This window comes from Nomascus leucogenys, chromosome 3, assembly GCF_006542625.1.
Source record: "Nomascus leucogenys isolate Asia chromosome 3, Asia_NLE_v1, whole genome shotgun sequence".
NCBI lineage: Eukaryota > Metazoa > Chordata > Mammalia > Primates > Hylobatidae > Nomascus > Nomascus leucogenys.
The window spans coordinates 88405306-88421185 of NC_044383.1; the positions used below are offsets into that span (position 1 = coordinate 88405306).

Genomic DNA, 15880 nt, shown 5'->3' on the forward strand with positions numbered 1-15880 from the left:
ACAAGAAGCCAAATATACTAGTATTAGCAAAAGGATAAAACTTTCAAATTTAGAAATATGTCTGCCTTTGAAGCTGGCTGAGAACTAATTTTTGTGCAGGCAGGATTCTTGAGATCACTGTATGTGGCTTTTGTTTTAATGAAGCAGCTTATGAGTAGCATCAAGGTTTCCAGGCTTTATTTTCGGGACTGCTGTTTCCCTGGGGGCCTAACAATTGCAAGTGGCCCTTTCGTTGATTTTTATACCGATGCCAGAGTGTACATAATCATTTTAGTCAAACTCTTACAGCTAAAACAAGTAAATCTATTGCATTTTGAAAATAAAATGGTGGCGAATCTGTTCCCATCTTTATTATTATTATTTTTTCTGCATTGTTAGTAGCCATGTAATAGGTGTCACCTCTACCTTTCTCACTCATCTTTATTCTGAGTGATGTTTCTTTCCTAATCTCAGGCCTAATGTGTTGCCCCTGCTGTGTCCTGGAAATGAGGTTGCAGTGATTTACTAGCCATTAGAGAAACCCTTTAGTATTTTATCTTATTTCCCTTCTTTGAATTCCACAAACTTTGAAAGTATCAAAAGTAGTAGTGTACTCTAAAACTCTTCCAAGAAATTTTACTATGTAAGCCTAAGGAATAAACTAGATTTTTATTTTCTTATGGCTTCTAATAAAACAAGTGTGGTTATAGAGCACATGTAGTACATCTAGTGCACTGAGGAGTAAAATATGAAATTATTTAATTTTTATTAAATTGAAATTTTAAAACCAAAGCAGTGTAAGACATTTTTCCAATAAACTTAAACATATATTTCATTTTAACCTTTGCCTCATATAGGATGTTGTATTATAGAGCATGTGATTGGTGCATGAGTTGTTTCCAACACATCAGTGATGTACTCAGTGGCAATGATTTGATTCAGTTTAAATGATTTCTTCTATGTACTACTGTAACATTGTAATGTGTTTATTTGAATATTTTATGTAGGTGAAATAAATTACAATTATAACTATCTAAACCATATGATTATTAAATTGAAATGCATACTATTATTTTAATCAAAATATAATTAAATTATTTTTCTAGTTTAAAAAATACATGCGGGCAAAGTTTCTAATTTAAAATGAAGTTACACTATTAAGAAGAATTAAATGAAAATGTAGAAACTGGTACTACAACTGGAAGAGTAAAGAGTAAGAGAGTCTGGATAAGGATATGTTAACTGATTTCACAATGAATAAACATTGCAATTTGCTGCAACAAAGCAAAATGGAAAAATTGTTTGTCATATATATATTTTTAAGATATTAAACTGGTCATTATCAACATACATTCTCAGAAAATACAAACTGAATTTGATATGCATTTTTTTTCTTAATAGTAAAAAAAAGAAACAAGGAAGTTAACCAAAATTGGAGTCAAATGTTCAATACATTTAAAAATATGTTTTGACAGAGTTTGAAGTTACACTTTTGGACTGTTATACAATAGCTTGGGTTTTTAAACAAAGAAGACCATTTTTGGATGGAAAGATGGTAACATATGTTATTTCAATTATGATTATTTTGTTACAAAGTTGTAAAAATGAGATTAAAAGAAATATTGTAAATAAGCAAAAGATCTTTAATTAATCAACTAAAAAATTGCCCATAGTTTACAATAACTTTCTAACAATAGGAAAAATCAGTTGATCCTAATTTTTAAAAATGGCAAACAAGTGCCTTTTTTAAGATTAGAATGAGGTATACAATATGAGAAACTGTCCAATTAATACTTTGGGTACATTTTTTCCTCAAATGACTCCCAGATTTAGGAGAAAAATTTCAATTTTTAACTAAATAAAGAACTAGTGGCATAGATTTTTTTTGTATCTCTTACAACTATTAAATATTAATTTCAGCTAGAAATAGAAAATGTAGTTTATTACAAGATGGTCATGATGATGGATGCTCTAGCTATGTTAGGTTAAAGAAAAACAGATTTATTATAATTTTAAAACAAAAGGCTGATGTTTTTCCTTGATATGATTTGGCTCTGTTTCCGCACACAAATCTCATGTCAAATTGTAATCCCCATGTGTTGAAAGAGCGGTCTGATGGGAGATGACTGAATCATGGGGGTATTTTCTAATCGTTTAGCATCATCTCCATTTTCAAGTAGTTCTTTACAGCACTGTGAAACAGACTAATATAGAAATTGGTACCAGGAGAGTAGGGCACTGCTCTAAAGATAGCTGAACATGTGGAAGCAACTTTGGAACTAGGTAATGGGAAGAGATTTGAACAATTTTGAGGGCTCAGAAGAAGACAGGAATATGTGGGAAAGTTAGGAACTTCCTAGAGACTTGTTGAATGGTTTTGACCAAAATGCTGATAGTGATATGGACAATGAAGTCCAGGCTGAGGTTGTCTGAGATGGAGATGATGAACTTATTGGGAACTGGAGTACAGGTCACTCTTGTAATGCTTTAGAAAAGAGACTGGTGGCATTGTGCTCCTGCTCTAGGGATCTGTGGAACTTCGAACTTGATAGAGATGATTTAGGATATTTGGTGGAAGAAATTTCAGAGCAGCAAAGTGTTCATGATGTGGCCTGGCTGCTCCTAACAGCATACAGTCATACATGTTCACAAAGAGATGGTCTGAAATCAGAACTTATGTTTGAAAGAGAAGCAAAGCATAAAAGTTTTGATAATTTTCAGCTTGAACATGTGGTAGAAAAGAAAAATTCATTTTCTGAGGAGGAATTCAATCAATTGGCTGCAGAAATTTGCATAAATAAAGAAGAGTAGGATGTTAATAGCCAAGACAATAAGGAAAATGTCTCCAAGGCATTTCAGAGATCTTTGTAGCAGCTCCTCCCTTCACAGGCCCAGAGGCATAGGAGGGGAAAAAAATGGATTCATGGGCCAGGTCCAGAGCTCTGCAGCTCTGTGCAACCTCAGGACATGGTACCCTGAGTAGCAGCCACTCCAGCTCCAGCCATGGCTCTAAGTATCCAAGGTACAGCTCAGGCCATTGTTTCAGAGAGTGCAAACCCCAAACCTTGGCAGCTTCCATGTGGTGTTGGGCCTGTGGGTGCACAGAAGGCAAGAATGAGGTTTGGAACCTTCACCTAGATTTTAGAGGATGTATGGAAACACCTGGATGTCCAGGCAGAAATTTGCTGCAGGGGTGAAGCCCTCATGGAAAACCTGCACTAGGTGTGGAGGGGAAATGTGGGATTGGAGCCCCCACACAGAGTTTCCACTGGGGCACTGCCTAATGGAAATGTGAGAGAAGGGCTACTGTCCTCCAGACTCCAGAATAGCAGATCCACCAACAGTTTGTATCTTGCACCTGGAAAAGCCACAGACACTCAACACTAGCCCATGAAAGCAGCTGCAGAGGCTGTACCCTAAAGAGCCACAGAAGCAAAGCTGCCCAGGCCTTAGGAGCCCACCTCTTGCATCAGCATACCCTGTATGTGAGACATGGAGTCAAAGAAGGTTATTTTGGAACTTTAGGATTTAATGACTGCCCTACTGGATTTTGGAATGCCATGGGGCCTGTAGCCCCTTAGTTTTGGCGAGTTTTTCCCTATTACAATGGGAGCATTTACCCAATGCCTAGATCTTCACTGTATCTTGGAAGTAACTAAATTGTTTTTGATTTTACAGACTCATAGGCAAAAGATACTTATCTTGTCTCGGATGAAACTTGGATTGGACTTTTGAGTTAATGCTGGACACTGTTGGAAAAGCATGATTGCATTTTGAAATGTGAGAAGGACATGAGATTTGGGAGGGGAAAGGGTGGAATGATTGGTTTGGCTCTGTGTCCCTACCCAAATCTCATGTAGAATTGTAATCCCTGTGTTTTGAAGGAGGGGCCTGGCAGGAGGTGATTGGCTCATGAGGGCAGTTTTTAATGGTTTAGCACCATCCCCCCAATGCTGTCTCATAAATGAGTTCTCATGAGATCTGATAATTTTAAAGTGTGTGGCACCTACTCCTTCTCTCTCTCCTGCTACTATGTAGGGCATGTCTTGCTTCCCCTTCACCTTCCATCATGATCATATGCTTCCTGAGCTCTCCCCATCCATGTAGAACTTTGACTCAATTAAACCTCTTTTCTTTACAAATTACTCATTTTTAGGTAGTTCTTTATAGAAGTGTGAAAATGAACTAATAAATCCTTTTAGCTTTACTATATGACACTGAAATTATTTGTGTTCAGTTTTCTGAAGCAGACTCTGTGACAAGTGTCATAGACACAGTTGTTAATATTATTTAGTATATATGTGTAAGTGCTATGACTCATTGCCAGTTTGTAGAACTATTGAAAGAAATAGAAGATAACAAATGTAATGGTTTTGTAATGTTTTGCCAAATTGCTCTTTGGTTAAGTCAAAGAATACAAAGATTTACTGTATTGTTAATCCCTACTTAAAGTTTCATGAAATTAAATTATTTCTAGATATTCGATAATCAAAGATAAAATAATAGTTTGTTTTATGTTTTTTTGTGCTAATATCACACTGAACAAAAGCAAACTAAATTGAATTTCCAAAGAAAAAAAATATTTTTTATCTAGAAAGCTGTAATAATTCACGTTATAATAGGAAATTATCATAATAAAGGTCAATAAAAGTGCTTTTTCACATTTTTTAAAGAGTCAATATACAGATTTTAGTTGCTGTCAGCAGTATTATAGCAACCTTGTAGTTTCAAAAACTACATGTAAAATTTAAAAACTTTGTTTTGAGATTGATAAATTTAGAGTTTTTCAATTTATACAATTTTCCTTTGACTTCAGTGTTAGTAATTCTTAATTGATGTAAGCATTAGTAAATTACTTCACTTGGAAAGATAAACAGACATAACTTTTGAAACCAGAATATGTGCTTTGAAGCCAAATTAATTCTTAAAAAGTTCAAAAAGATGAACAAGTTTTACCAACATGTTGTGTATATTACAGGAAAATTGCTTTTAGTACTTAGTTCAAATATTGGAGATTTGTTTGAAACAACTTGGGTATATGGAACTAGTATTTTAACTGATTTTTTTTTTTAGCTTTTTAGGTTTATGCAATCAATACAACTTAAGTGTCTTAAATGAAAATTTAGTGTCTAAATTGAGATATGTTTTCAGTGTAAAATTTACGTTGGATTTCAAAACCAAAATAATGTGAAACATCTCTCTAATAATTTTTATTTTGAGAATGTCTCATAGTCACTTAAAATCCACTAAATTCAAAGTGGAGTCTTTATTTGTCCCCAGTTCATCATTCCATGATTATTCTCCATTCTAACAGAGGGCAATGCCATCAATGCTGTTGCTCACCTCTCATATCTAACCCATGAGCATGTACTTTTGTTTGTACCTTCAAAGTACATTGCATCTAAAAGCTATTCACAGCTCTCCATATCTATCACCAACAGCTTAATCTAAGTAATCAGTAAGCCATTGAGTAAGCTTATAAGTTTACTGCTATTTTGTCTGCATCATCAATTGTTCCATTTCAATCACTTTCTTAAGAGTATTTAAAGGGATCACAAACAAACAAAGAAATCAACATAACTCCTTCTGTAAAGTGAGTTTTCTCTTTATTTTTTACTTATAACACATGTTTCTTCCATGATAACGTTCTAAATTCAATGTTTTCATTTATGTTATTCTTCTTGTGACTAGAATGTGAATTTCATGAGGTCAAAGACTTAGTAACTAGAGCATTCTGGTAGACAATAGGTTCTCTATCTACTTTGTTTTTCATTTTTATGAGATAGCAAATTAATCCTTGTAAGTAAATTAATATAAGATTATTAATCATAATCTTTAATCATTTTTATGATATAGTAAATTAATCAATGTAAGTAAAATAAGCCAGGATAAACCATTTTACATACCCTAATTGTTACAAAATATAACATATACACAGAATAATTTTCCAAACATAATTTGTATAACATTAGGTGTTTTGAGATTACTAAAGTTAGTATGTTAAGAAAAATTTAGAAAGTGAAGAAAATAGAAATAAGACAATAATTAATGAGAACACAAACATGCACACACATCTTCTGATATATATATATAATATGTGTGTGTGTGCATACACACACATATCTGTATCTACAATGAAATTGGGGCAATGCTATAAACATAACTTCAGAAGATTTTCTAAGCCTGGGCAACAACCCCCATTTTTACAAAAAATAAAAACATTAGCCAGGGTGTGGTGGCACATGACTGTAGTTCCAACTATACAGGAGGCTGAGGTGGGAGGATCATTTAAGCCTGGGAGGTTAAGGTTGCAGTGAGTCGTATTCACCCCACTGCACTTAGTCTTGGACTGCTGTTGAAAAAAAAGAAAAGAAACATTTTGATTTTTAATTTGCTATTATGAATAATGCTTTTTGTAAATACATAAGTAACAAACTATCTAATCATTGAATTAAAGGAATATGACAGTGTCTTCATCAAAGCACCAGAACAAGTTAACACAGGCAAAACGATTGTTGCAGTAAAGAGGAGATGCCAGAATTCAGTCTGAACTCAATTCTACTGTGCAAAGGACTGGAGGGTGTTTAAAAGTTGGGGAGGGGGATGGAGGCAGAGTGGCATTGTAAACCATTTATTTTTGCTAGTTGGTCCTACCCAATGGAAAACAAACTTTCTGATATCTTCATGACAGGAGATAGTTCTACAACTTGGAGCAAGGTACCCACTGAAGTTAAATTTCTACCCTCCTACAGAGAATGTTACACAGGGACACTAGCTTCCTAGATGATTACAGTTCAAAAGGGACTCCTAGGACCTTGAGCAAGACATTGCTACCTTGTAATATTAGCAAGAAACTTTTAAAAAGATTTACATTCCAAAAGAGGCCAAGAAATAATTTACAATTATAATTTTTCAAAGGTGTGCTCTAAGAAAAGTGAGGTCAGGGGCTTAGAGTCCAGAAGAAGCAGCCTAAAGTTTAATCAAGCTTTAATCACTTGACACAACATGCTTTAGAGACACTGAAGTAATTTTTAATACTAACAATATGTAACCGGATGATTCTTCTTCCTATTCTCATTTTTAGTGTGAATTATAGAGTACTGAGAATTTTTCGTAAGGGAAATATTATCATTATTTTATTTTGAATTATTTTGATCATAACAGGAATTAAACATTTTAATATGTTTGTAACAAATAAACTTTAATCTTACAAACTTAAATGTTGGAACGTCATTGTTTTAATTTGGTTTAAAAAATTGTATGCAGTCTGCATTAAGTTTCTTAACCTATAAAACAAGTATTTTTTAAGGAGCAATATAAGTACATAGATTTATGTTAATGTCATTCAGCTCATTAATAATTATGTTGTAGCAAAGCTGAGAAAATGTGATATAAGAGAAACACTTGCTTATTTAAATATGTCAGTTTTATTTCCTTCTGTTTGCTTTGTTAAAACATGCATATAATTTTGGATAAAAATGTGTTGGATACTGAAAGCCTGCCTCTTAATATAACAAAGGCATTAATTAGACATGAGAGGTCCGTATCATGATCCCAAATGTTATATTTCAATACACATGTTCAGAAAGTAATCTTTCAGACATTAGTAGGTGTGTTAAATGACTTTTCCTATAATCCGGTGCACCTACATCCATACTTTATCCTTTGATATTTGTCAGACATGCTTAACCCCAACTAGGAGAATGTTTTTTTATTAATAATTATTTAAGGTAATACCTATTAGGTCTGATGAGTGCTTGGCAGTCTTCATATTGGAATGAAGAAGTCTGTGTGAACATTTACCAAAATGTAGAAACCTTGGAATATTTGACAAATGTTTATTTTTAAAAAATGGCCTCTAATCTCAGTTTGAATTTATACTTATTTTATTTTTCAGTTTGTTTGTTTGGAAAATATTCCTATTACCTTTAAATTGACTTTTTAGAGAAGTTTTACAAATAACATTATTTTTAAATACAAGAACAAACAGGAAAACTGAGTTAAGTTTTATATGGCGGTGGTGATAGAATGGTTGGGTAGGAGCATGAATACTGAGTAATTATATTTATTATGTCCTTATTCCTGTGTCTTTAAAACAGAAAATGATTTGAAGAATCTTAGAACTGTCTTTTTTTTTTTAAAGTCTCTTCCGTTTATCAAGTAAATGACATAAGCCACAAGTTACTATATTTTACATCTAAATCAGAGCCAGTGTTAACCATCAGTGTCATTTTAACATGTGGCCAGTTCCTTAACTAATATATATATATATATATATATATATATATATACACATACACACACATATATATATAGTTATATATATAGTTTTAGTTATATATAGTTATACACAATATAGCTATATTTATATTTATATATAGTTATATATAATATAGTTTAATATATATAGTTATATATATACACATACACGCATATATATGATACAATATATATGCAAGCAGATTTTTCAGACCCAGAATAAAATGTTAAAAGGTTTTTTTATTGTTTTAATTAAATAGAGACAGGGTCCCACTACGTTGCCCAGACTAGGCCTGAACTCTTAGGCTAAAGTGATCCTGCTGCCTCAGCCTCCCAAAGCATTGGGATTACAGGGATGAGCTACTGTGCCTGGCTTAAGAAAGGTTTTAAAGCAAAACAAGAAAAAAAAAAAAGTCAAATTTCATATATTTATTAAACAAAGTAAATAAAAAGATATCAAGTTGCCAATATGAGGCAAACTCAGGGCAAATTTAATCTGCACCTGGGCACGTTTACAGAATTTTGACATGGCAGTTACTTGAGTATTCATCAAATGTGTAATTTCCTCCAGTTGTAGCACACCCACTGTTTAAAGTTGTGTTCTGAAAATATAAACCCACCACTTAAAATAATTGCTTATTTTATTAATTCAAATATACACACCCATTGATTAATAAATTATCAACAATTTAACTTTACAATAAAAATAATGCATATGTTCTATCTTGTCTCATCATTTTTTTTTTGGCTATCTGTGATGGAAAGGGAGAATAAGAGAGCTTTTGTTGTTGTTGTGTTTTTGTGATTTTTTTTTGTGGGTACCAACACTTTTCTTTTGCCTCCATAGGTTTTTTAAGTGTAGCCTTATAACCATGTTAAATGCCTAGATTTGATTATAATAGAAATTTATCAAATCTTTTAATTTACACACTCAGGTTTCTTGTCAGTTCTAGAAACTCCTCTTTGATTATCTTTTTTGTTGATGTTATACTTTTAAGTTCTGGAATACATGTGCAGATGTGCAGGTTTGTTACATAGGTATACACGGTGGTGTGCTGCACCCATCAAACTGTCATCTACATTATGTATTTCTCCTAATGCTATCCCTCCCCCAACCGGCCCCAGTGTGTGATGTTCCCCTCCCTGTGTCCACGTGTTCTCATTGTTCAACTCCCAGTTATAAGTGAGAACATGTGGTGTTTGGTTTTCTGTTCCTGTGTTAGTTTGCTGAGAATGATGGTTTCTATCTTCATCTACGTCCCTGCAAAGGACATAAACTCATCCTTTTTTATGGCTGCACAGCATTTCATGGTGTATATGTGCCACGTTTTCTTTATCCAGTGTATCACTGATGGGCATTTGGGTTGGTTCCAAGTCTTTGCTATTGTGAATAGTGCTGCAATAAACATACGTGTACATGTGTCTTTATACATGTAGAATTATTTATAATCCTTTGGGTATATATCTAGTAATGGGATTGCTGGGTCAAATGGTATTTCTGGTTCTAGATGCTTGAGGAATCACCACAATGAGTTCATCTTTTTAAAAATGTTATCTGTCTCAATCGTGCTGATTTCATCTTCAGGAACAGAACAGAAATGAGAGAATGAGAAATGAGTGAGATCTGACATTGGTTTTATTACCTCTATTTATTAAATAACTTTATCATTTTTTATTTCTCATTTTAATCTCCTGATTTTAAGAAAATCAGCCTGTTTTGAAAGTTTTTTTTACCTGTTTCAAAAAGTCTTATAGGCTTGTATCACATTGGGACTACAAAGTGTGTTTCCATTTTGTTGTTGTTGATGGTAATAAATCATTTTCTAAAATCCCTTCTCCCTTTAAGTTATCAAGATAATACTCCTTTTCTTGTTTTTTTTGGACCAATTTTTACAGCTTTATGTTTATCTCAATCTTTGGTGAGAGGAATTGGATTGGGATTTGTGGTTGACCAGAGGCCACATGAATAAACCTCTCTCTCTACTAAAACTTGAAAGCAGGCCTGCATGCAAACTTTGTAGTCCAGTTATCAATTCTCAGGATCCAAAGTTGTCGTTTTGTGTTTTAACATGGCTCTTCGGGCCTGAGATAGAATGGACTCTTTTTTTTTTTTTTTTTTTTTTTGAGACGGAGTCTTGCTCCGTCCCCCAGGCTGGATGCAGTGGCGCGATCTCAGCTCACTGCAAGCTCCGCCTCCCGGGTTCACGCCATTCTCCTGCCTCAGCCTCCCGAGTAGCTGGGACTACAGGCGCCCACCAACACGCCCGGCTAATTTTTTGTATTTTTAGTAGAGACGGGTTTTCATCGTGTTAGCCAGGATAGTCTTGATCTCCTGACCTCGTGATCCGCCCGCCTCGGCCTCCCAAAGTGCTGGGATTACAGGCTTGAGCCACCGCGCCCGGCCTAGAATGGACTCTTACCCTCAGGACCTTACTTTCTGATACTCTGAATGATGAAGCAGCGCCCCTTTTAGGGCTTCTCTTATCTTCCCCACATTTTCATGATAAACGAAGACTACTCCCACCTGCCTCTGGAATAGGACAGTCTTCCCTGCCCACTACTTGCCCAGTTATTTCCTATCAGTTGTAGCCTCTATTTTTTTGTTTTTCATTTTTTCTTTTTTTAAATTTTTTCTTTATTTTTTTGTAGCCTGTAAATTAACACAGAATACAAGTACTGACAGTAGTGGGAGCCAGGAAACACATTCCACTGGATTCAAAATTAATATCTACAAAGGTGAAGGATAACTGCTAAGTATACTGGATCATAGAGAAATTACAGGTGACATAGTGTAGACAAAGAAACAATGGTATGCCTAATACCTTTCAACATGGTAGTAGCATTTGATTTCAAGCAAGGGCGGGCCATAGATTTTATTTTTAATGAAGTTTAAGCATCATTGTAGTTAAGGACATTTATTTCAACTTCAGCAAGAAGTTGTGTGTCAGTTCTAATTTTCTGTTGTGAATCGTCATTTGGCGTGTCTTGCCATATTAATATATTTTACTATGATGTTAGTAGAGAAATCATTGAGTGCAGTCATCCAAACACCTTTTAAAACTGGAAATACATAATGTTTAATGCTTTAAAATGTTGTGTTTGCATGTATGTGAAAGTATCATCTAAACTGCAGTCATTATAACCCATGAAGTGTGAAGGAATCCTGTATTTTCTATTTTTCTTTAACATGATGGGTACAAGGTATTTAAGAGAGTTGAGAAACTAACATTTAGTCCTGTGTCAAATCTGATAGAATTCATCTTTCAATTATCTGTTTCCACTTTCTAGACACTGCCAATCGTAAAATCTATTGTTGAAGTAAATGGAATGGCTTTTGGTATAATTCACAAATGGGTTTAAATTGAGGATTCAATACATGCATGTTTTGATTAAATATTTTTGCTTTAAGTGTAGGTTCATATGCAGTTGTAAGAAATAATACAGAGACATTCCATGTAGACTAATATGGTTTAACTGTGTTCCCACCTAAATCTCATCTTGAATTGTAGCTCCCATAATCCCCACGTGTCATGGGAGGGAACCAGTGGCAAGTAATTGAATCGTGTGGGCAGATTTTTCCCATGCTGTTCTGGTGATAATGAATAAGTCTCATGCGATCTGATGATTTTATAAAGAGTAGTTCCCCTGCACACACTTTCTTGCCTGCTGCCATGTTAGACGTGTTTTGCTCCTCTTTTGTCTTCCACCGTGATTGTGAAGCCTCCCCAGCCAAGTGGAACTGTGAGTCCATTAAACCTCTTTTTCTTTACACCCAGTCTCGGGTATTTCTTCATAGCAGCAGGAGAAGGAACTAATACATAGCCTTTAAGAGTCCCTCAGTGTAATATCATGAAAAGCAATAGTACCTGATCACAAGGATGTTGGCATTGTTAGAGAAAAGACACATAACATTTCTATCATCACAAACACATCATTTTTCCCTTCAACAGTCATAACCTTTTTTCTCCCACATCCCCTTCGTTAGCTCTTGACAGTTCCTAATCTGTTCTCCATTTCAGCAATTTTGTCACTTCAAGAATGTTACGTAAATGGATCCTCTTCTATGATGGAACCATCTAGTATGTAACCTTTTGCTATTAGCTTTTACCATTTAGCTTAATTCTCTGGAGGTTCATCCAGGTTGTTATGAGAATCAATAGTTTGTTCCTTTTTACTGCTGAGTAACCTTTAATGGTATGGTTTTACCACAGTTTGTTTAAGCATTTACTGGTTGAAGTACATCTGGGATGTTTTGAGGTTTTGGCTATTTTGAGCAAAGCTGCTATGAATATCCATGTACAGGTTTTGTGTGAAGATTAGCTTTTCTGTCTATGTAACCAAAGCCTAATTGCAGAGTTGAATTATAGTTCCAAGTTTTGTTTATTTTTTTTAAAATAAAAGCTCTATTAAGATGTAATTTATATACCATGTAATTCACCTGTTTAAAGTAAAAAGTTCAAGAATTTTTAGTATATTCAGAACTACATAATCACCATAATACTTTTTTTTTGAGGCGGAGTCTTGCTCGGTCCCTCAGGCTGGAGTGTAGTGGCACAATATGGGCTCACTGCACGCTCCACCTCCCGGGTTCACGCCTTTCTCCTGCCTCAGCCTCCCGAGTAGCTGGGACTACAGGCGCCTGCCACCACGCCCAGCTAGTTTTTTTATTTTTAGTAGAGATGGGGTTTCACCATGTTAGCCAGGATGGTCTCGATCTCCTGACTTCGTGATCCACCCGTCTTGGCCTCCCAAAGTGTCACCACAATAATTTTTAGAACATTTTCAACATTTTGAAAAGAAAGCATGTACTCATTAACAATCATTCCCCATTTGCTTAAAACGTCCACTCTCCACCATACCTAATAAACCACTAATCTTCTTCTGACTATAAAATTTCTTAGTCTGAACATTTAATGTAAACAGTACTATAGAATAAATGCTCTTTGGCTTTAACTGAACTTTCATCTGCGTTTCAGTGTGTATCAAAATTTTATTCTTCTTTTTGCAGAATAATATTATACTACATTGATATACCAAATTTTATTTGTTTATCAGAGGATGGACATTTGAATTGCTTCCACTTTTTTGATATTATAAATAATACTGCTATAAGTATTAATGTACAAGTTTTGGGGTAGACATATATTTTCATTTTTCTTGGGTCTATATCTAGAAGCAGAATTTAAACATGGTAAATCTATGTTTAACCATTTGAGGAAAACCAAACTACTTTCTAAATGGCTGCACAGTTTTACATTGCCTTTAGCAGTGTACAAGGGCTCCAGTTTCTTCACATCCTCACCAACACATACTATTTTCTGTCTTTATGATTATAGCCATCCTAGTGTGAGAAAGTGCTATCTACTCATGGCTTTGATTTGTACTTCCCTGATAGCTAATGTGGTTGAGCATCTTTTATGTGCTCATTCACCATTTGTATATCTTTGGAGAAATGTCTGTTCAGATCCTTTGCTCATTTTTAAATTGGGTTGTCTTTTTATTATTGAATTGTAAGAGTATTTTTATATTTTACAGATAGAAATCCCTCCTCAGAAATATGATTTGCAAAAGTTATTTTTCCATTCTTGGGTTGTCATTTTACTTTGTTCATTCTGTCCTTTGATATACAAAAGCTTTTAATATTAATGACATTTATTATAATTATTTATTCTTTGGATCTTTGCTTTTGATGTTATATCAAAGGAGACTTTTCCCAACCCAAGGTCCTAAAGAGATACTACTGTATTTTTTTCTAAGAGTTTTATAGTTTTAACTTTTATATTTGGGTTTACAATTCATTTTGATTTAATTTTTGTGTATGATGTGAAAGACAAACACAATTCCATCCCTTTGTATGTAGATATCAAAGTGTCCCAACACAGTGTGCTGAAGATTATTCTTTTCCTGGTTGAATTGTTTTGGTACTCTAGTAAAACAAGAAATGACCATAATGTAAGGGTTTATTTCTGAACTTTTAATTCTTTTCAATTAATCTGTACGTCTATCCATATCTACATACCACATAGTATTGCCTACTGTAGTTTGGAAATTAGGAAGATCATCAATTTCCTTTTTTATTTCAAGATTGTTTTGACCATGTCAAGTTCCCTGCATCTATAAGAATTTTGGGATAACTGACAAATTTCTGCAAAAAGCCACATGAGGTATTAATTTTATATTTATTTGGGAAGTATTGTTATCTTAACAATGTTAAGTCTTTTGATCCATGCACATGAGATGTTTTTCAAATTATTTATGTCTTCTTTAATTTCTTTCAATGTGTTTTCACTTTTATTATTAGATCTTGCACTTCTTTAAATAATATATCCCTCTGTATTGTATTCTTTTCAATACTATTATAAATACAAGTTTTATAATTTCATTTTCTGATAGTTCAATTTTATATATAGAAATATAAGTGATTTTTTATAATGATTTTATATACTACAATGGGTTAGAACTCTTCTATTAATTCTCACAGTGTTAGTAGATACATCTGGATTTCCTATATACAAGATCCTGTCAACTACAAAGAGAGATAGTTCAAGGTTTTCTTTCCAATCTGGATGCCTTTGTGTTTTTTTTCTTGCCTTTATGGCCTGGCAATATGAGAATTACAGTATAATGTTGAATGTAAATGACAAAGGTGTACACTGTTATCTTGCTCCTAAGATCGGGGGGAAACATTTTGTCTTACACCATTATTACATTAGGTGTGGATTTTTCACAGCTGCCTTAGACAATGTTGAAGGCATTCCCTTCCTTCACTGATTATTTGAGTGCTTTTTAATCACTCCAGAGGTACTGAATTTGTCAGTGCTTTTTCTGAGTTTACTGACATGGTCCTCTGATTTTTCCTTTATTTTACTGATAAAATACATTACATTTATTTGTTTGTGCACTTTAAAACAACCTCACATTATTTAATTAAATCCCACTTGGTCTTGGTGTATAATTATTTTTCTGTGATGCTGGAGTCAGTGTGCTGGTATTTTGTTGATACATTTTGCATCTATATTCATAAGATATATTGGTATGTAGTTTGTTTTTCTTGTGTTTTTTTTTTTTTTTTTGGTTTTGATATCAGGTTGACACTGGCCTCATGGAGTGAGTTGGAAAGTGTTCCTGCCTCTTTTGCTTTTTGGAATAATTTATGAAGAAATGGTATTAATTTTGCTTTAAATGTTTGACAGATTTCACCAGAAAAGCCGTTTGGTCCTAAGCTTTTATCTCTAGGAAGTGTTAAAAATTATATATCCAGGCTGGGCACAGTGGCTCATGTCTGTAATCCTAACACTTTGGGAGGCCAAAGCAGGAAGTTTGCTTGAGTCCAGGAGTTCAAAGCTACCATAGGCAACAAAGTGAGGTGAGTTCCCATATCTAAAAGAAAAAAAAAAGCAGACAGGCATGGTGGAATGCTCCCACTCACCAAGAGTCCTAGCCTGAGCAACAGAGCGAGGGCTTGTCTCTCTGTCTCTCTCTCTCTCTCTCTCTCCATTTGTTTTACAGTCAGATTTGGTAGTTTGTGTTTTTTAAGGAATTTATCCATTTCATCTATATTGTCTAATTTGTTGCCACACAGCTATTCCCTTTTAATCTTTTTATTTCTGTTAGATTGTAGGCAATCATCTTACTTTCATTT

At 34.1% G+C, this 15880-nt stretch overlaps 1 protein-coding gene across 8 annotated transcripts in view; it reads left to right on the forward strand.

Annotated features, from left to right (window-relative positions):
- Positions 1–15880, forward strand: part of GRIK2 (glutamate ionotropic receptor kainate type subunit 2) — a 672448-nt gene that overhangs the window by 551466 nt on the left and 105102 nt on the right. Inside the window, exon 14 of one of the 8 annotated variants that reach the window (XM_030809508.1) lies at positions 14323–15217. The exons of the other annotated variants lie outside the window; for them this stretch is intronic. Coding sequence (XP_030665368.1) covers positions 14323–14358 — 36 coding nt within the window. The 3' untranslated portion in view covers positions 14359–15217. Of the gene's footprint in view, positions 1–14322; positions 15218–15880 lie in introns of those variants that run through there. 8 annotated transcript variants of the gene reach the window in all.